Below are 22831 nucleotides of genomic sequence, written 5' to 3'. Positions count from 1 at the left end.
ACCAAAGGCTCACCTATTCCAGCATCCTTTTCTCACAGTCACCAACCAGATACTTTGGAGAACCTCTCTAGTAGGACCTGAGAGCACAGCAGTCTTTCCACTTGTGGTACCAGGAACTGGTATTCAGAGGCAAACCACCTCTGAATGTAAAGGTACTATAGCCAACATGGCTAGTAAGCATTGATACCTTTGTCCTTCATGAATTTGTCCAGTCCTCATTTAAAGCCACCCAAGTTGGTGGTCATCAGTACCTTTTGTGGGTTAAGCCAAATTCCACAGTTTAAGCCAAGTGTTGCTTGAGGAAGTTTGTTTTCTTTATCTCTCCTGAATCTTCCAGCATTCCATCCGATTGGATGGTCCTGAGAGCGGGAGGGAAAACAACAACCCTGTCCACTTTCTACACAGCATGCGCCATCATATACACCTCTATCATGACCCCTGGAAAATATAGCATCAGAGGTTAGAACACGGGGTCTATGGGCAGACCCACACCATATATTTAAAGCATAATCAACACTCATTTTAAAGCACATGGCTTTCCCCAAACAATCATGGGAACTGTAGTTTGTAAAGAGTGCTAGGAATTGTAGTTCTGTGAAGAAAAATCTACCATCCCCATGATTCTTTGTGGGGAATCACATGCCTGAAATGTGTATTGAAGGTGCTTAAATGTGTGGTGTGGACCTGCCCCATTTATTTGCTAACCGTGCCTAGTCCTCTAACTATACTGAGTGACATTTCATATTTATTTGTTTTTATCCTTGAGGGTAGTATATATTATACCCCTCCCCATTCATCTTGAGAACAAGCTTATAAGCCCAACCGGAAGAGTCCGCGACCAGAAAGAGGAGGAGTATCAGGAAGAGTGGATTAAATTTAAGGATTACCTAGTTAAATATGTTAAGTTAAATTAACTGAAAACAGCTTGCAGATACTTAATTAGCTTAGGACTTTATTTATGTTAAGTGATGAATTAATATGTTTAATTTCATAATGTGAAGATTTAAGGATGTTAATGTTCAAGTTAAATTTTATAAGAATTGTGATTTGGAAAACCGTTAAAAGGATATGCAATGAAATTCAACCAACGGGATGCAAGGAAGTCACTTAACAATGCTAATAAGTGTAATTTTAAATAACGCTATGATTTATGTTTCTTTGTCTTATGTGTTTGTTTGTTTGTTTGTTTATAATAGTGTGAAAACCAATAAAAAAAAATTTGGAAAGAGAACAAGCTTATAAGGAAGGTGAGGCCAAGGCGATGGACCATAGTTTAGTGATAATGCACACTGTTTTTTATGCAGGTTGAATCCCTGATATCTATTTAAAGCAGGGGTGGGGAACTTTACTTTTTGTGGAGGGCTGCATCCCCTCAGGGGTTAATTTGTAAGGGGCTGCATGCCAGCTGATGGGCAGAGTTTGAGCTGCTGATTGGCAAAGACATACCTTTTTTGATGAACTAATCCCAAATAACGGATCGCCCTGCTTCAAATTTACTTCAGATTAGAATTCTCAGTCCTATTCAGGTCTATGCAGATAAGCTCTACTGGGTTGGAAAAGGTTACAGTAAAATAAGCATACAGAGGATTTCGATTTTTTTCTCCAATACAGCTGACCATACAGCTACTGTGGGGGGTGGGGAAAAGCCTTTCTGACTTTAATGTGCTACACACACACACACACACACACACACACCAACTTGTTCTCAGATAGATGGGGCACTATTTCTTTTCCCCAAAGTCTTGCAACCAAGAAAAAAAAGTTCAAAAAGCAAACATTGATTTCTATTCAATAAAATACAGTGGTACCTCGGGTTAAGTACTTAATTCATTCTGGAGGTCCGTTCTTAACCTGAAACTGTTCTTAACCTGAAGCACCACTTTAGCTAATGGGGCCTCCTGCTGCTGCCGCACCGCCCGACCACAATTTCTGTTCTCATCCTGAAGCAAAGTTCTTAACCCAAGGTACTATTTTTGGGTTAGCGGAGTCTGTAACCTGAAGCCTATGTAACCCGAGGTACCACTGTACTGCCCTTTCCAGTTGTTCTGAATTACATAGAAAGGAGCAATTGCACAGGAAGGAACTCTGACAGGATGTGAGAGTGGGGCAGCTTCAGGAGACATTGGGGCTAAATACAATGAGGCCTAAATAACTTGTGGCCCCTGAGAAGCAGGGTTCTCACCTGTGATGTAAAAGCATCAGGTAGGAAGTGATGGCGCAGACCCTTCTCTAAGCCCTTGAAGAGCCACTTCCAATTGGAGTCAACAGTACTAAGCTGGATAGATCAATGGTAGCTTCCTGTTCCTATGATTATTCAGCAAATATGTGACCAAGTAGCAAATTCCATCCTGTCTGTGTCTGCCGCTCTGTCCACTATAGTTACGTAACTGGTTCTTATACAGGGAGACAGATCTGAAAGTAGCCCTCTGGGATAAGAAATGCTGGTGGCTTTGTTTTCCAAGAATTGCAGAAACCAGACTTTTCAGGTTTTTCTGCTGTCATGATCACCACCACTCACAACTTGGATCCCTCTAAGGCAGCATTCCCCAACCTGGTGCCATGCTGGCTGCAGCTGATGGGAGTTGTAGTCCAAAACACCTGGAGGGCACAGGTTGGGGAATGTTGCTCTAAGGGGAGCAGAGTGAGTTGTATATGGTTGGAGGGGGTTCTTTTCAGGCAGTTTGCAGAGCTAAACCTGCTTAACTCAACAGTAGAAGGATGTTTACTTCCAGGCCATTCTGTGGGTACTCCTTTTTACAAACAGATTTGTTGGGGAAAGGGCTGGAGTTGTTGTTTTTATATTTTAAAAAGAGGGGCATTAAGTTTCCTGAGGTTTCTAGGAAAATGTCTGTAATGTGTCTTTGCAAAGTTTCCACACACAAAAATGTATATAAAAGAAGATGGATCAGATACTTAATTTTCCATGATTTTAAATTAATGCTTCTTGGAGTGTCCTGATTGCATTTATGCTGCAATACCATACTAAATAATTTCACATTAAGCTTAAGTTAAACTCAGTTAACGAAGTGTGCATGCACACGAAAGCTCATACCAAGAACTAACTTAGTTGGTCTTTAAGGTGCTACTGGAAAGAAATTTTTTTTTTTTGTTGTTTTGACTATGGCAGACCAACACGGCTACCTATCTGTAATCAGTTAACTCTGGTTTCCTAAAGCAAGGTCAGCAAAATAATTGAATTTATTTCAAAGGAATTGCATATAACACAAGACTTTTTTGTGTTAATTGGCACTGTCTGTTCTACAGGCATATTGATGTTTTTATATATTTATTTGGCTTCCTTGATTGTGGCACATTGTCCTCTGGGTTATGCACCTTTACAGTCCAATCCTATACAAGCGTACTCAGAAGTAAGCCCACAGAATTTCATGGGATTCCCAGGAAAGCATGAATAGAATCGCAGCCTTAATCAGTGGGAAGGTGCTGTGTGAATGAGCTTTCTTTGGGGCAGTAGTATGGCTGCAAATAGAGTTGGACCTTAGGGTCTCTCCTTACGCTTTGAGCAATGGCCCTCTCTATTCTGTGTGGCAGAATGCCAGGACCACAGTGAACTGCACAGCACAAAGCTTTGGAAAAACAACAGCATCAAAATGAGGGCACCAGGCTGTGCTGAGAGCAGTATTCTGTAAACAGGCACATCTGCATTGCAGTCTTGCTTAGCCCCAGTTAAAGCAGCAGCACAGCCCAAAGTAGGCTGGCAGATAAGTAGCACCTGCAAAAGGAAAGAGCGACTTCTTCTAGAAAATCAACAATAGACTCAGAGCACCACTTGATGAGCTTTCGATGTTACTTAATCAGCCAGGACAAATGAAAGGTGATCCTATTATTTCAAGGTGAGCATAGCGATACAAAGCACTGCTGTATGTGGGTCCCAAGTGGCAGATGTAACGCAGCTGTGTCAGACTTATTGGCCAGCACCTCTCCCAATTCTGGCTGAGACACTGGAACTCATACATACTAGTGAATGAACTTTAACTAAGGCTGCAGTCCCAACTCCACTTACTTTGAATTCGAGGGGGAATCTGAGCAGAAACGGTTTGGCTCATGCTGTAAATTTAGCAAGTCTCTTACCTGGATTCAGTAGCTTTCTTCGGACCTAGCACACCCATTGATTTTGTTGGTTACATTTCTGTTGCACTTCCTTCTTATGCTCAGTAACTAAGGCTACGGCCCTATACAACTTACACGGCAGCAAGCCTCACTAAACTTAGACTCATAGAATTGTAGAGTTGGAAGGGACCTAGAGGATCATCTAGTCCAGGGGTCAGCAAACCTTTTCAGCAGGGGGCCGGTCCACTGTCCCTCAGAACTTGTGGGGGGCCAGACTATATTTTGGAAAAAAAATAATGAATGAATTCCTATGCCCCACAAATAACCCAGAGATGCATTTTTTTAAAAAGCACACATTCTACTCATGTAAAAACATGCTGATTCCTGGACCATCTGCGGGCTGGATTGAGAAGGCGATTGGGCCGCATCCAGCCCTCGGGCCTTAGTTTGCCTACCCATGATCTAGTCCAACCCCCTGCAATGCAGAATTATGCAGCTGTCCCATACAGGGATCGAACCTGCAACCTTGGCGTTATGAGCACTATGCTGTAACCAAACCGTTAAATGATTTCCTTCTGAGTGCACAGGATTACTTAGGACAGTATGTCCCTGAATCCCTCCTCTTTGTCCTCACACAGAGGTTGCACCTAGGGGTTGGTTTGGTTGGCCCTCGCCAAAGGCCCAGGCCCAAGGAGGGCACAAAAATCGAACCTCTCCCCTCTGGCTTAGAGTGGCTAGAAGCCAGCCTGCCCATCCACACACTGCCTGGACTGCCCTTCTGCTGCTCTGGGCATCTGGACAAGGTTTTCAGGCTCCTCCAGGTGCCACGGTGGGGGAATCCAGTCACTGGTATGGGCCATAGCAACAGCTCTGTGGGGCCTCCTTCTCAGTTGGCCAGCAGTGCTATTAGAAGTGTGAGTGGACTCAGAGGGGAGAAAGAGGGAGAGAGTAATAAGAGTTGCCAGAGGAGGAAAAGGAAAGGAAAAGCAGAAGGAGGAAGAATGGAAAGCAGTGAGTGGAAGGAAGGAGGAAGGCTGGGAGGCAGGTAGACAGACTGATAGAGGAGGAGGAAAGGCAGAGCAGAGCAGACCCAATCTTGACGGCTGTGGACTTTAGGCTCTCAAATTTCAGCGGTGCCCTGTGTGGTACTAAAATTCGGTGCCCCTGTCTCTCACGCTCCATTCTACAGCATTGACACAGCGCCCCCTGCAGCGTAGTGCCCAGTGGTGCTGAACCAGTTGTACTGCCCTAAAACCGTCTCTGCATGGAGGAAGTCACTGGCAGAGCGCGAAAGGCAGTGAGAAGGAAACTTTTGGGGTTTCTGGTCCTTGGTCTCTGATACATCTCATTGCCAAGGGTGCAAGTGATGCCACAGGGTGCCGATACAGCTCATTGCCAAGGGCACAAGAGCTGAGGTACACCTCTGTCCCTGTAACAGCCTTGAAGGCACGTTCAGCTAAGAATCAGTGCCTTGTCCAAGTTCCCCTGTCGGAGTGGCGATTTGAACCTGGGTCTCAGCCCAACATCTAACCACCACCAGAGCAGATGCTCTATATAGCCAGAAGAAAGATCATTTGCAGTATTTCCCAAGGAAGATAGGGTAGGCAGGCAGGTGTGGAGTTGGCTGGGTTTGATCGGCATTGGTTCCAGCTCCACATAGAGCAGGTTCCTGCAGCAATCTTGCTCTCCTGTCCGACTATGAGATCACCCTGTCACCTCTCCCGCCTTCGTCATGCAAGGCGGGGCGGGGCGGGGCAAGGAGGGTCGTGGGCAGCGGCCAGGGGTGGGCGGGGCCTCGCCGCCTGCACCTGTCCGGGGGGCGCCCGGAGCCCTGCCCTTTCTCCTTGGCTCCTCCGCAACGCGGTGGCCGGCCGGCCGGGCTGGGCTGTGTTTGCGCGCCGCGCCTGGGCGGGGGAAGCGAGTCCCCAGCCGCCGGGAAGGAGGATGGCCTGCCTGCTGGACTCGCAGCCCGTGGCCCGCTTCCAGCGCTGCTGCGGGCTCTTCCCGGCCTCCGAGGGAGGGGCGGAGCAGGCCGGTAAGGTGGGGAACGGCAGCCCCCTCCACCTGCCCGCGAGGGACGTCGCCAATGGGCGCAGCAGTCCGGCCAAGCAGCGCGCCCACCCTCCGGCCCCCGGCGCCGCCAGCAACGGCTGGAAGGTAAGAAAGTTACAAAGGGAGAGGAAGGGGTTAATTGAAACAGCGGCGGGGAGGGGGAGAGGAAAAGGTACCGGGGCTCAAGTTGTAGCCTCTGACCCAGAAGCGCGTCCTAGAGACAGATAAGGAGCTTGGCACGTTGGACGGAGGAAATGGCACCTCCTTGAATGCAGGTGAGTTGCGAGAGCGCGCGGAATGCTTGCTGTCCCGAGGAAATGGACTCTTCTCAGTCTTGCGCAGGTTTCCCCTGTCCGGGTCTCTCGCCCCATGATCTCGCTCCTTTCCCCCCTCTTTTTCTCGGGGCAGGCAGATGGATTTCCTGTTGTTCAAGTGAGGAAGGTTAAAGGGAGGAGGAAGGGAGGGGAAGAGGAAAGAACTGCAGCCCCCGTTCCTTGGCTCAGCAATAATTGAGTTGCAAGTCTAGGACATCAGGGAAAGCCGAAGATATTGTGCAGGACGCTTTTCATTTCAAGCCGAGCACCGCAGCCTTCGACCTCGGTTGTGCTGCGCTCGTGTTGACATGGCAGAGCACAGATATGGAAGGCAGACCCTGCAATATCACGGAACGAGATTGTTGCAGAAGAATTTGGCAGTGTTATACCTACCTGACTTAACATCTAGCGAATTTCCTAGGCTGCTTTATTTTTCAGGTTAATTTTAAATAAAAGCAAATTGGGTAATTATAGGATACTTGCTTCAGAATTTGTGAATGAGTTGACACTTTCCAAAGAGTTGCTGATGTGCATTCATTTAACATAAAGTACAAAATCATGGTCTAGTGTGACAGAATTGAATTTGACCTTACATAGGTAGGGTGATGGCATTTTCAGTGAGAAACTAGGTGAAGAATTGGACTCCACCCTTCAATAAAACTGAAAGTGTGAACTTTGTATTCCTTCCTGCTCCCAGAACTGATTAACTTCTATGATGTCAGAAGAAAATTATAATAAACCTCAGATATTGTGACATCATAAACCTATTGGCTTGGATCAAAAGATGTTAACTTTAAAGGAATTCCTCCAGTTTAGCCCTTACCCCAGATTGTTTAAAGGCTCCGCTGACCCCAAAGCAATACTTTTGGGGGGATCACAGGTGATTATAGGGAAGAGTAAGGACTGAGAATCTTTCCTATTATACAGTTCCTTAAGTAACCTTTGTATCCTAGCCATTGATTTCCTTTGTACCACCAGACTGGAATGATTCTGTACTAACGCAAAGAGGAACTTGATAAGGTAATGTTGGCTTACTCTTTGAAACGGTAACGCTTCCCTTGAGCATGGCAAGGCTGCTTAAGAGATCTTCCCCCCTCACAGTACTATGTCATAGAATTCCATGGAGACCATTGTGCACAAACAGAAACAATACTACTCTGTGATAATAGCTACCATGATGTGCCTAAACTGAACTCTGTTGAAAAGAGACCCAAACTAATTCTGATTGTGTGGGCACTGATGCACCAAGATTCAAGTGTGCTACCTGCATAGCACTGCTAAAGAGGGCGTGTGTGACTTTTATAAAATACTTCACTATTCAGGTGGACTTTGTAGATGAGCTAGTAATATCTGACCACTTCAATTTGTTTATCCTCTTGTCTCAAAAGGCTGGAGGTCTCTGAGCAGGGATCTATCACTTAAATGTACCAAAAATCTCTTCCCTTTGTATTCTGTCCTCCCATGCTCAATTTATGATCTTATTTGTTTACAGTGCAGTCCTACATACATGTTTCCTTGGAATCAAGTCCTATTATGATCCAAGGACTTATTCCCAGAAAAGTGCTTCTAGGGCTGCAGCTTTAATTTTTCTTTCTTGTGCTATTGTTGTTCCTTCTTAGGAACACAGGAACTTGTCTCATGCCAAGTGCAGCTCTTCAGTGTCCTAGCGGGCAACATTCTGAGCCCGATCTAGAGATAATTATATTACTACTACTACTACTATTATTATTATTATTATTTTATTTTATTTTATTTTATTTTATTTTATTTTATTTTATTTTATTTTATTTTATTTTATTTATAATAAACCAACTACTCAACCAACTACTTTCCTCCTGAACTGAGTTCATTTTCCTCCCCCCCCCCTTCTTTTGTTCCATAGCTTTCCCATTTTTTTCCTTTCAGATCCTCTCCAATCCAATCCAAGCAAGCCGGTCTTTATTCTGATGTGAAAAACCCTTGCGTCAATAGTTATAGTCGCAACTGTCATACTATTTCTCTTTGTATACCTTTTGAATGTAAGAAGTAATGTAATCTAGTTGCACTGTAACGCTTTACTTATCTGATGTTTGAAGAAAATTAATCTGTCTCCGTGCCTGCTGCTGAATTAGCTTTAATGAATGGCTCCAATGGTCATCTCCTAGCAAAATGCCAAACTATGGTATTTTCCTGTTTCACACATAATGGCAAACTATGATTTGCCACAAAAAACTAACTATGGGAGAGCACAACAGGGACGGGGAAAGCACAGTAGTAACAGCAACTCAGCTGTTATTGGAAGTGACTTGTTTGTTTAAATGTATATTCACTCTGAGGGAGGAAATATGAGTTTTCAAGCTAGGCTTTGATGAGATTCTTGCGTAATATTTATCCCCCTGTGCCTAGATTGGAATTTTCTTGATATGTTTAACGAATGATTTTGGCTATATGACCTACAGCCGAGTTTCCCTGCCTCTGGCTATTTTTTGGACTACAGTTCCCATCTTCCCTGACCACTGTTCCTGCTAGCTGAGGACAATGGGAGCTGTAGCCCCAAAACAGCTGGAGACCCAAGTTTGGGAAACCCTTGTCTACAGCCAGGATGGGGACTCTATGGCCCTTCAGATGGCAGTGGTCTGCAACTCTCATCCTTGACCATGTCAGCTGGGGCTTAGGAGAGTTAGCATCCAACAACACTGGGAGGGTTAAAGGTTCTTCATTCACGCTCTAGTGAGATAAATGAGCTTTTTCATATTCAGAATAATGGGAACAATAAAAAAACTTCTTTCCACCTTAAAGATCTCCATTGCCTTGCTCTTTCCTACCATTCCACTTACTCTGTCCTTCACATGTGCTTTTTAAATATATAACACGCATACTATATGCTGGTGTGCAGATTTTGTTTCTCCCCCACCCGTTCTCCAAGATGCTTTCCTCCCTCCTTCCCTCAATCAACACATTAGCTTAGATCTACGCAGAGCAGCTCCAAAGAGCAAACTTCTAATGCAGGTGTGGAGAACATTTGGCCCTCCAGGTGTTGTTGAGCTGCATCTCCCATCAGCCCCCACAAGCATGGCCAGTGGCCAGGGATGATGGTAACTGTACATTTGGAGGGCCAATGGTTCCCCATGAAAAAGATGGGGAGTCACTTAATTTCTCTTTTAGAAAAGCCAGGCACTCACATCTGAATGCTGCGGTTCATGGAGAAAGTTTGGGCCCTGTCAAAAGGAGGTGGGGAATAATTCTACCCTTCCTTCCTCTGGTGTGGTAAGCAGCTGATTGGAAGAATCCAATTCTGTTTCTTCTCCATGCCTGGTTCATTTCTGGTGCTGGGCTTTGGGTTTGGACAATTGACTTCAGGAATGATGATTCAGCTCCCTCCCTTTTGAGGTTATAATTAGATAGATATAATTATGGATAGATGCATGAAAGTGATTGTGTCTGCCACTGTTGCATCTAGTTTGGCCCCCAGAAAGGTAGTTCTCCACTTAAAATCTAGCAAGATCTCGTATAGGGTCTGCTTATGTTATGGGAAACTGGCGTTGCCTTGTAGGTGTCTTAAGACCCTAGCTGCCACTTTTACATGATTTCAAAATCATTAAATCTGCAAGGTATGCTAAAATCCTACTTGCCTTCAGCTCTGCACCATTTGGTAACTGCACAGCAGAGCTAATGTATTTCAAATCCTGGAGGCCATAATATCTGAAAGACTCTTAATTTTGGATTGCATTGCCTTCAGCATTTTACAGAACAATATTAATTTGGCACACAAATTATAGTTAATTTAAAAAATAAGCCTGACTAAGTAGAGTCAGGATTGGCTATTGTGCATTGTGTGGGTCTGATTACGAGTAACACTCAAATTCTAATCCCAAATCTGAAAACACCTATTTACTTGCCTTCGGCAGCTCATTTTTCTACATAAAATAGGGGTGATGGCTACATTAGAGTAGGTGAGCTTAATTTATTAATGTTGTACAACCCTTTGAAGATACAAAGCTCTAAATGAATGCTGAGGATTAGTATTGTCAAATCATGTTCCTCAGTTGGGTATTAAACTATAGGAACTCAATACAATATTGCAATTCTTGTGCTGGTGAAAGGTAAGGAGCAGGAGCAGGTTTGAAGTTTTATGGCAGTATGTTTATTGCTGAAAGCAGAACAGGTAGGGGTATTTGTGTAGAAATGCATGTGTTCATGAAGAAAAAATCTGGTTTACAACCACACGTTATAATCTTCTGCTTTAGATGAAGGCTGAGCCAGATCTGGTAAACTGATGCAGCAGAATTTTGTGGCACACAGACTTTCCTAAATGGAAGGGAATCACATTTTTGAATGCTCCGTGGTGACAAATAGTCGTTGTGCATTGAAAACTAGCATGTCTTTTGAAAATTATTCTTGAAATTACTGTCCCTCCCCTGTCTGGAGCTGAGCTCAACTGAATACTGTTTGTAACTAGATCATGTGTTTAATACTTCATAAGGGAAATTTAATAATTTAAGACACTTGCATCCTTCAGTAAAGTATAACCATTTTTAGATTGCTATGGGAGTCTCACAAAGAATTTAGATTTAAACATCCATGTAACATCTCTGGAAAAATACAGGGATGGTGAGTTTATACGTGTCTGCTGCCTAGAACCTGAGCAGAGCCTTGAATGCACACATTTTTCATTCTTGTGGGAGACCTGTGCCATTGAGAGTGCCTACAGTCCTGTTTTCACATCGCTTTTCAAGGGAACAGGTTGTGAAATATACCAGGGAACGGTCTCATCTACACTGCCACAGCCTCTTAGGAAGAAGGACAATTGATTCACAATTGTTGTAATATCCAGTGACAGCTGGAGGTAAGCTTGCAAGTTGCAGGTATCTAGGTGCAGCCCTGGGTTCAGTGTGTGGCTCTTTGCCCATCAGAGATTTAAGCTTCTCTCAAAGTCGTGTTGTAGCTGGTCCAGGATAATGTTACAGGATAACTGATGTGCATCACAATAGGAGAGCATTCCCTACATGCTTCTTGGAGTAAGAAAACAGAAAGGCTTAATCGCTGCCAATGATGGCAAGGTCCTTATATCTGGAGGCTATTCACAGAAGTCATTAAAAACTTGTTGCCAACACAGCTGCCCTGCTCTTAAGCTGTTTTCCCTTCACCTTTATCTTAACCACACACAACTCCTCTTGTCCCTAGGTTCTGTGGGATTTCCTCACAGCCTATTGTTTTTCATCTCTCTCCTTTTTCATCATCCTCCCATATTTTCCATCTGTCCTTTCATCATGTCATACTTCTGTATCCAGGTCCTCTCTGACCATTGTTGAGCTTTCTGCCCAATGTTCTTTGTAAACTGCTTAGAGGTGTTTTATGCCAGTAAGTGGTGTGCATCTTTTAAAAATGCACACATTTTTATTTATTTATTGCGTGTTCATCCTGCCCTTTCTGCAAGCAACCTGGGATGGTCTACTGTACATAATTTCCCACATTTTGCCCTCAAAATGTTCTTACCCTGGTAGGTAGAGATGAGGGAGAAATTCACTTTGCTTTTAAAGGCAAACCAACCCAATTTTCAGCAACAATACATGAACCAACTGTTTGCAAGCAATGCATGAACCAAAGCGCAGTCATCTTTCAAAATTTGCACTACTCTGAATTTTGCAGTGCAGTGTTCCCATCAAGCAGTGTGTTCAAAAATACATATTCCACGCTAAAGTGTGCATGAAATGAAAACAACATTCAAAAATGCATTGTATTGGGGAAAATTGCCTTGCAAAAATGTGCATATTAGGCTAAACTGCTTTAAAAAATGTTTATTTTGAGAAATTCACACTTAAATGCTGATGAATTTTCAAGAAGGCTTAAAAAAATCACAAACTGATGTGAAAATGTAAATAACTGAACTTAAGAATGGAAAATAGAGAAACTAAGAGAGATCAAAATTGTCCATTTCACCTATTCCTAGTGGTAGACTTTGCTGAGAGAAGAATGGATTAAAGTCACGCACTGAGCTTTGTAGCTGAATGAGATTTGAACAGCCACCATACCAGACTGGCTGGCAGTTTGCTGCTCCCAGGGCCCTGTTTCCATTTAACTTTATACTTCCTGCCTGCATCCTTCCTCCATGGAAAGCTGCCTTTATACTGAATCAGACCATTGGTCCATCTAGCTCAGTATTGTCTACACTGACTGCTAGTGGCTCTCCAGGATTTCAGGCAGGGATCTATCCCAGTCCTACCTCCAGTGCTTGGAGTTATTGGAGTATACAGTCATGGTGGCTGGGACTGATGGGAGTTGTGCTTCAAAATCTCTGGAAGACACATGGTTAGCGGACGCTGCTTCAGACCATCATACAAAAAGAGAGACCTTACGAAACAAGCTGCTGTCGCTACTCATTTTGTTGTTGTTGTTCAGGCTGCTTACCCAGTCTGACCTCAGAGTTCAGTTCAGATGAATTTACCCCTGTTGAAGTCGTGCCCCAAAAGTGTCTTCAGTCTATTTGCTCATTCCATTTCGTTGTGTAAAATAACTTGTTGTGTAAATATTATGCGAGGAAATGAACACTGTGATGAAGTGGTGCTGTTGCCTGGAATGAAAAGGAAGTATTAAAAATGGAGTTGTCTCGAAGGAAATCACTCTGAAAATCAAGCAGGAAGAAAATATCATTAACGCCAATTAAGTTATGTGGTTCAAACTTCCCCACACGATGTATTTCATAACTATGGATTTGTTTGGTTTCTGGCTGGACAGCTTCTCTCCCCCCCCCCCCCCATTTTCATAAGATTTGCATAGCTTGTTCACTTAAATAAAATTGAGGCAACCTATCCATGAGGCAAGGAGAGGTGACTTCCTCAGGTGGAAGGATTCACAGGAGCAGCAAATATGGCCTTCAAGGAATGCATCTCTTGCTGCCACTCCTGTGGTGGCAGCTATGGCTGTGGCATGCTCCTTGCAGACTAGATCTGTCTCCTCCCTTTCAACACCTTCCCCACAATGATGCCTCTACCTGGTGGCTTCTTGGTGAATAGGAGGCTCTGCTGGTCTCATCCCACCCTTTGGGAGGAAATGGTGGGGGCTCCTGGGCTCTGCACCCCCTGGGTGTGATTCAGAGTGGGCCCCTTCCCACGATGCCCTTTGCTTCCCACTTCAACCATTGGGTAAGGTTGATTTGAGTGCCCCCTGTTCTCAGTGTAGATCTTTATTCCCCCCCCTTCCATGTTCCTGACATAAATCCTAACTCACACCTACTTCCTTGATGGGGAAGTCACCATTTTGTGGTTCCTACCTGATGTCTTTCTTATCTTGGCCTATATAATGTTCATGTTTCTTTGTTTGTTATTGTTTTATATCATCCTCAGCGGGATAAGTGTTTCATTAATTGCTGATGGCTATATTCGAAAGCTGGGACGCGGGTGGCGCTCTGGGTTAAACCACAGAGCCTAGGGCTTGCCGATCAGAAGTTTGGCGGTTCGAATCCCCGCGACGGGGTGAGCTCCTGTTGCTCGGTCCCAGCTCCTGCCAACCTAGCAGTTCGAAAGCACGTCAAAGTGCAAGTAGATAAATAGGTACCACTCCGGTGGGAAGGTAAACGGCATTTCCATGTGCTGCTCTGGTTCGCCAGAAGCGGCTTAGTCATGCTGGCCACATCCCTTGGCCAATAAAGCGAGATGAGCGCCGCAACCCCAGAGTCGGTCACGACTGGACCTAATGGTCAGGGGTCCCTTTACCTTTTATATTGATTTTTAAATCTTGTATCCTGGAGTCTTTTGTCCGGTGACAAATAGATCTAGTGACGATGAAAAATGAAAAGCATCACATCCAGCTTGGCCTTGAGAACCCAAGAACTGGCTTCCTGTTTTGGGCCAGAATTCCACCCAATCCGGTTTCCTGTCTTCAAAAGTGCCTGGCCACATGCCCTGCAAAACTTGCAAGAATGCTACTTTTTGTACTGGCAATTTTGTCCCTCTTTAGAGTGCCTTGGGGAGGCAAGGATGTCAGTGAGCAAATGCTCAGTCTGCTGTCTCAGTCACTGAGAGTAAGATGTCTGCATCTGCCTTTGCAACTATGCCATCTTAGAAAGGTGTCCCCTGTCCTTTGAGAGCAGTTGGCTGTTTGGGAAGGCATATGCCTAAGTGGAGATTTTCCTTTTGTTTTCCATCCAACAGCTTCCCCCCACCCCATAAGAGAAGCAAAGGAAAACTTAAAGGAAATGCTGTATCCTGTCCTCTGCCCCCACTGCCTGCACCTATCAACACTCACATAAGAACTTCGTTGATTTGTGGGTGTTAATGGTATTCTCAGACTAGAAAAACACTTTTCTGTTGAGAAGATAAATACTGGTTGCATGTGTCTTGTCCAGGGAAGAAGATTTTCATTGTGTGCCATTCACTGTGATATAGTAACATTTAGATAATATTGCAAACAAAATGAAATGAAGACTGAGTTTTTAAATAATCAGCCCTATAGGTTTTTGTTCTGATCACAGGGACAGATTGAATTATGATGTCTTGCTTCTCCACCTTGTTATCTATTCAGAACAATACCTTATCATCATGGTATCTTGTACAACATGGATTTGATTCATTATTTGCTTATTATTTAGTTGGTTTTAGCTTAGGAGCAAATAAAAAGCATACTGTTACTTCTTGAGCTATGTTAGGCTTTTAATTTTTTTGGTGTATTACCAGCTTTGTTTGTTTTGCATGATGTAATAGATAAATGTGGGTTAAAAGACACTTTTAACAAATTAAATTTTTAAAAAATGCCAGTTAGGCAGGAAATGCATTGCACCCATGTGTTAAAACATGAGGACCCAAATGTCACATGCAAAGAGATCATTTGAATAACAAATTAGTTTCTGGAGGGCTGTTAGAGTGGTGAAGTAACATTGGTTTCTCTTCAGCAAAACATATTAACCTTCACAAAACAATTTCTCTTAGGACTGTTCACAAGAATACGTTGTAAAGAATTATTTCTACTACTACCTGTTCAGGATTTCCGCTGCAATGGGTCAAGAGGTTTTCTACATCACATTCCTCCCATTCAGTTACTGGAGCATTAACCCCTATGTTGCCAGAAGGCTGATACTTATGTGGTCTGTAAGTATTGCTTGGATTATTACTACATATGTACAAGTTGTTGTAACATTATCAGCTGTTTTTTCTCTAGCTTTCTGGTTGCCAATCAAGCTGTATAACTTTTGACATTTCTAGCTACGAAAGATCTGGGGACACCCTAAAGACTAACAGATTTAAAGCTTTCTTGGACTAGACTCTACTTCATCTTGCATCTAAAGGGAATGGATTCTAGTCAATGAAAATGCCTCATACCATAATGAAACTGGTTGGTGTTTAAGATACCACAATACCTGTTTTTGTTTTGACTGCAACATAATAGCATGTCCACCACTCTGGAAACAGAAAGGATGATAGTGTGCCTTCTAAAAAGGTAACATTAAAAAATGGTACTTATTTTATAGGTTGAGCTTGATTTATATGCAATTTTAATTTTTGTATTAAATTCATTTTTCAAAAAGTTTCGCCTGAAGTTCAAAGTTCTTGTCCCCAGTTTGGAATGTACAAGTGTCACACTTTACACAACTGGTATTGCATCCAGTTGGTGATTGATTCCTAGCATGTGTTCATACTGTTTAGGGATACACCAGGATAAAAATTTAGCAAACATAACTGCTTGCTCTTGCAGTATTTGAAAATCTGTGTGCGGTTTTTTGGGGGGGGATTGTACAGTTGTGGTGGACATCCTTAAGTTCAACGTTGTTTGGTATCAAGTAGTGCAAAATTAGTCAGTGGCACTTATTTCACTGATTTTTGAATCAGCCCTATATGAGAGGCCATTCCATGGTTTTAATATATTGCTTTGAAGCCATAAAAAAGAAACATGGCACCAACCAATTCAACACTTTCAACTCCAACCCAAAGATTCCATTGTGAAGTAGATGCAAGAATCTGTACAGGCATTCTTGCACCAGCACTGAATAGCCTTTTGAGAAAAGGTAGAGCTTACCTTCATTGATATTCACCCCCGACAGTGTGTGTCCAATGTCTCTGCAGGAGATGGTTGGTTGGTGAGCGCTGTTGAAGGCAACAGCCCTAGCCACCAACTGAACTTTGCACACACACCTGATAGACACCTGGGCAGATAAATTGTGTGCATTGGCAGCCTCTTTTGCGCTGTGTCAAAACCAGCAGGGAATACTTGGCAAGGATTCCTGTTTCTGTGCCCAGACCTCCCTCAGTGAATCGGGGCAATAAAACACTCAGTTACAGAACTCCTGAGCCATTTTATTGCTTCAGTTTTCACATGGGTTAACGCTTGTTGCAAATTTACACATCTCTGAAATGCTTTCCACGCTCCATGTTCTACAGACAAACAAACAAACCCACCTTGCCACATGAAAATGGAGATCATATGATCGTCCCATGCAGCTGTACCCACCTCAGTGACAGACAGTGTAAATTGGCCCTCATATGCTCTAGCTGAACTGAACCTGGCACACCTTGCTTTTTAAGTCGAAGTACTCACACCAGTTGGTTGCACAGGCTCTCCCTCATCGATGATTTTAGACTTGCTAGCTTTTCAGGAATTTTAGGCCCAGGCTTTCTGGAGGGACTGTATTCACCCATACTCACCTGCCTGGGCTCTGAGATCCTTTGGGTGAGGCCCTTCTCTCAGTCCCACCACCTTCATAAGCGCGCTTGGTGGGGATGCAGGAAAGGGCCTTCTCAGTGGCTGCTCCCAGGCCTTGGAATTCTCTCCCTAAAGAAACTAGACTGGCTCCCTCCTTGTTGTCCTTCCGCTGGCAAGCAAAGACTATTTTATTCCAAAAGGCCTTTGGGAACTGTTTTTTTGCTTTGTTTTTTAAGAAATGGCTTTGCTGTGCTGTACTGTTTTTGGTATCTATATTTTAAAAGGTTTAAGTTCTGTTAGATTTTAATTACTTCTCAGCTATTATATACATTTTTAGCCTTTTGTATTTTATCTGTGTTGTTTCAATTTGTGTAAGCCGCCTTGAGTCTTGCTCGGGGGGGGGGGGGAAGATGGGATATAAATAAATGTTATAGTCATTGATGTTATCAGAAGTGGACACTGAACAGTTTGGGATAACCGACCGAAAGCAGACAGTGAGCTTTGCTCCCCGCTTTGTATTCATTCTCCAAAATCCATATTCATGCCCATATTTTGAAGCTGCTTAATAATATAATTCTTGACATAAATTTAAAACTTTTTGCAGCTGTGTGTAGTAGTGACCTCTGCTGGAGCCTGCTGGGTGTTACTAAGAAAGACCAAACTGATGCATGGAGTCTGTTCTCCCTCTCCCTTGTAGTTCAGATGCTTTTTGGAAAATCTCAAACAGAAAAGATGAGGGGGAGAGACCAATACGTTCCATTTTTTTTTTTGAGTAAGATGCATTACTTTAGGCAGTATCTCTGGGTCCAAAGGAGAGTGTCTCCCTGCTAGAAATAGACATCGTTTTCATTCCCTGCATGCTGGAGATAATATATAGGTACGTTCAATAGTTTTCCCAAGGCTGGGTGCATTCAAATGGTCATTCTTTGGTTAACACACAGGCAAGCCAGTTGCTTAATTTGCATGATAAAAAGCATGTAGAGTTGTGGCTCAGTGGTAGAGAATCTCCTTTGCATTCAGAAAGTTCCAGGTTCAATTCCCTGCATCTCCACATGGCATTGGGAGAGAATCCAGCGTGAAACCCTGGAGATCTGCTGCCAGGCTGTGTGGACAATACCAAGCTAGGAGAATTGATCGTCTAACTTGGTTTATGGCAGCTTTCTAGGTTTCGAATTTGGGGGGGGGCAATTTTTAGGCTTGTTAGTATATCACAGCGTTTAAGTACTGGGAATGATGCAGTAGCCACTTCCATCTGAAAACTGTATTTCTGCTAGAATTAACACACACACAAAGTGAATTTATAGGTAACTTGTGTTTAACAATGTTCCACGCTGCCTGGTATTGGGAGATGTTGCTGCTGCACTCCTGCATGCTCCTCAGATAATGCCATTTGACATTCCAGAGCAAAAACTATGAAGTCTGCTACTTGGGGAGACAAACCTAAAAAGTATTTTGGTATGCACCTGCTTTCTCACACCAGCCCTGACATCCTCTGCTTCAAGAATGTCTTGAAAGCCTCAATTTCATAAGGACATGAGAAGAGCCTGATAGATCGGGCCAACAGCCCAACTAGTCCAGGATCCTGAACTCGCGGTAGCCAACGAGATGCCTGTGGGAAGCATGCAAGCAGGATGTGAGCCCCAGATCCCTCCCCCCCCCCTGCAGTTTCTAGCACAAATGAATTCAGAAGCATTACTGCCTCCCATGGCTAAGAGTCATTGATAGCCTTCTCCTCCATGGATTTGTTTACTCTCCCCTTAAAGCTCTCCAAGCTGGTGGCCATTGCGGCTTCCTTCCTGTGGGAGTGAGTTCCATTGTTTGTGAAGAAGTACTTCCTTTTATCTGTCTTAAATCTCCCAACATTAAAAAAAAAATTAAAAATCTCCCAACATTCACAAGTTCCAGTGTTATGGGTGGGGGGAGACATTTCTCTGTGAACTTCCTCTATGCCAGGCTTCATTTTATCAACTCCTATTGTGTCACCAATCACCTTGTCTCTAAACTGAGAAGTCCCAAATGCTGCAAGCTATCCTCATAGGGAAGTAGCTTCATCAGCTTTCATCAGCTTCTTCCAGTGTTAACTTGGATGTTGCCTCATTCTTCACATGACAGAAATGGTTTTAGCAGGTTTCGTTCATGAGAAACTGAAGTTCTGAGCAAGTAACCTAAATGGAATGAATTGCCATGCAGTTTTCCAGTTACATTATTGATCTTATTTGACTGCATTGACTTGGCTAGAAGATGCAACGCAGTCTTTAAAGATAAAGGTAAAGGTACCCCTGACCGTTAGGTCCAGTCACAGATGACTCTGGGGTTGCGGAGCTCATCTCACTCTATAGGCCAAGGGAGCCGGTGTTTGTCCGCAGACAGCTTCCGGGTCATGTGGCCAGCATGATTAAGCCGCTTCTGGCAAACCAGAGCAACACACGGAAACGCCGTTTACCTTCCCGCCGGAGCGGTACCTATTTATCTACTTGCACTTTGACGTGCTTTCAAACTGCTAGGTGGGCAGGAGCTGGGACCGAGCAACAGGAGCTCACCCCGTCACGGGGATTCGAACCGCTAACCTTCTGATCAGCAAGCCCTAGGCTCTGTAGTTTAGACCACAGCGTCACTCGTGTCCTAAAAGCAGTCTTTATTTGTACTAAATTAAGACTGGTGTAGAAATATGTAGGCTTTAGAGTTTTGCAGCAGCACACACCTCTCCAATGCCTTAACAGGTATGCATCTAAGTTTTAGCAGTTCTTTAGCAATTTGCAAATTGTTGACACATGGGTGAAAATAAGAGTACTTTGCTCCAATCTCCTTGATTTGTTTTATTGGAGATAAGAAATATGGTTTTGGGGGATTTGTTTAGTTGGGGAGGAAACTGAATGACAAAGTGATCAACTCTGAAAAGCAGGTGGTGTGAAACATACCGTATATATATATTGCATTAGTCTGTGGCCCAAAGTTTACTGGAACTCTCATGGATCAAGGAAGTTGGTTTTCCCATTGCCAAGTTGCACGAGGAAATACAGAGAACACAACTCCTATTCAAAACAGGCTTTTTAAAGTATGTGGGAGAAGGATTTTCCACCTGCTTAATCTCAGTGCTATTGTAAGCAGATTGTTAAGCTATTTGACTATAATGGTTCTGCATATTGTTCAGAACCTGCGGGGACAGGAATTGCTCCATAGCAGGAATAAACCGCCAGTTCTCTATCTTTGGCTTTCAGAGTTCTGCCCAGGCTTCACCCTTCTCCACAACATGCCCAGTTCTACACACACTGTGAGTGCTTTTACCTGACTGGACTAAGAAGTTTGTGGGTGGTGGTCTAGAAACCACACTGACCTTTGTGTATGAAAAGTTCCTCAGGAGGGAATGTGGCCCTGAGGCTGGCAAAAATTCCACACGCCTCTCTGCTTTATAGATTTACAAATGCACACCGGCATATGCTGCCAGCTAAGGGACTCAAGCAGCATATATATGTGTATCTATGTTGAAGGGCTGAGCAGTGTGGACTTTGCCAGGGGAGTGTCTCATGTAAACTGATAGATTGCAGAAAAACAAGATGCCTGGCAGTAACTGGTGGAGAAATATTAGCGGCTGGACGATTTATTCCACCCCACCCCAGAAGACCAAGAGTGTCTCTACAAAGTGTGTACTGAGGTTTTTTCCAGCATTTTCGTGATTGATCATATTTTTGCTGTTCAGAGCATCTGTTCCGACCCCTCAAAGATTTCATCAACAATGAATGTGCCTCATTGTATTCAATCATTAGATTTTAAAAGTGCGTGCCCTGCTTTTTGATGTAAAATACAACCATTGCAACTGTGTCAAGAGTAATTTTGACACAAATTTTAAAATGAGGCTCGTCTCAAAAGTACTATTTTACAATTTTACAACATGCAGAGAATAATATGCATAAACAAATCAGAGAGAGGAGCTGAGGCAAGTATTTGGAGGCTAGGAGAGGGAAGGGGGAAATGTAATTGGTTACATTTGATTCATAATTTGATTTGTTAAATTTGTTTAATAAAAAATACTTTTAAAAAGTACTTAAAAGCCAGAGGCAGCAATGGAACTAAGCATTCTTTTCTAAAAGCAGGATACAGAATTAGAACAAATGTTTATAAAATAAAAGACTCTAGCATGCAGGATTGTTGAAAAGTGTGTGTGTGTGTGTGTGTGTGTGTGTGTGTGTGTGGAAAACCATCTTCATAGGACTCCTTCAAAATAAGAATTAGAGCTCGAGGACCACGGAATCCACCAAGCTGATTGGGTGCTGTCCACTAAATTCATTTCTACAAAATCCCCATTGGGAGTTAAATTACAACTGAACATCATCTATCCGTACAAATACAAAAACCACTGCATTAGTGATCCTTCCCATTGATCTGTGCTGGTAAATGGCATTAAGCTCTTCAGGTGGGCATGCTCTGTGGTTTTTTAAATAACTCTCATAATCATGAGGTCAGATGATAGGTTTCCAGAAGAAGTCTCTCAAAATTTCAAAAGAGCTTTCTAATAGAAAAGCATTTCACAAACTTGAGAGCATCAATACATTGCTTCCCCAAGGAAGAAAAGAACCAGCAGCTTGCTAATAACTGTGGGTTCTCAAATAATCCTGTGCATTAGGTCCCCTAATTACAACTGTGTGTTCCAATTTTGTATCGTACTTGGAATATTTAATTCCATTTGCCTCTGGTGTGTGTCACTTCTTGGGGGTTTTAGAGGAAACCTGACATCATGCGGTCAGTGTAATTGCATGCAGCCACAAGAGGAATTCCCACAGCCTCCAATCACTAGTCAACAAATGCACCCTGCCTCAAAGCCCAGACAGTTAATGCAGAGAAGGGGACAGAATTCCTGCAGAAAGGATCCCAGTGCCACGTGGCTGCTGGAGAAGAGATGAAGGTCCAAAATATTGTTGGATAGAGCAGGGGCAGCTAACACCTGGCCCAGGAACCCAATTCAACCCTCAAGCAAATTTTTCCAGCACCCCAAGATCCCACCAGTTTTGGTGGTGGTGATGAAAAACAAAACAAAAATAATAAAGACACAATGTTGTGGTGGGGCAAAAGGTTTGAACTTTTCTGAGCTTGGAAAAAGATGCAAATTGCACCTTTCTGGGCCACCAGGTAGGTCATTTGAGAAAATAAGAGTTGGTAACTGGCTCTCCTTGACTGATCTATTTATGCCCCTGTGTGTCCACATGTGCAAGAGTGTGGTGGGCCACAGCTACTTGTGGCATGCAGTTTCCCAGAGGGTTGACCAAGGGGAAATATGGTCCTTGAGATAGAGACAAAGAATTGGGAAGGGAATGGCGCCACTAAAAGAGTAGTGTGTGGGACCACAAGAATTGTGCTATCCGTGGCGTGAACGAGGCAATGAATACGTGGTGGTTGAAAAGTGCTGGAAAATCTATCGGGAGAAGACCATGAGGAGGAAAGGCATCTTTCAAGTTGATGTGCCACTTTTCTGCCATCGTTGGTAGAATCAAGGCAGCTTAATAGAAGGTCATAAACACAATGGAATAAGAACTCTTGCAACATGATATAATATAATTAATGGCAATGCAATCAGGAGAACAAGCCATTCTTACAGCAATAGGAAAAGCAGAAGATCTGCTCTACCTATCCACCCACCCAAACATTTACACAAGAATGAAGCAACATCTGGGAAAAGGGGTGCATCTCGGAGTATTTTAAATTTATTTTTGAGACTTCGTTAAACGAATCCCGGTGACTCAGCAGCACTCTAATTAGCCATCTTGGAGAGCACATAAACATCTAAATGCAGC

General features: G+C 43.4%; 1 protein-coding gene across 1 annotated transcript in view; it reads left to right on the top strand.

Moving 5' to 3' along the window:
- The first annotated feature begins 5883 nt into the window (after positions 1–5883).
- Positions 5884–22831, top strand: part of SGPP2 (sphingosine-1-phosphate phosphatase 2) — a 29885-nt gene continuing 12937 nt past the window's right edge. The window contains exons 1-2 of the mRNA XM_083613884.1: positions 5884–6225; positions 15338–15496. Coding sequence (XP_083470010.1) covers positions 6013–6225; positions 15338–15496 — 372 coding nt within the window. The 5' untranslated portion in view covers positions 5884–6012. The remainder of the gene's footprint in view (positions 6226–15337; positions 15497–22831) is intronic.

Source organism: Podarcis filfolensis (assembly GCF_964270895.1).
Source record: "Podarcis filfolensis genome assembly, chromosome: 5".
Lineage (NCBI taxonomy): Eukaryota > Metazoa > Chordata > Lepidosauria > Squamata > Lacertidae > Podarcis > Podarcis filfolensis.
This window is presented reverse-complemented; position numbering and strand designations above follow the sequence as displayed.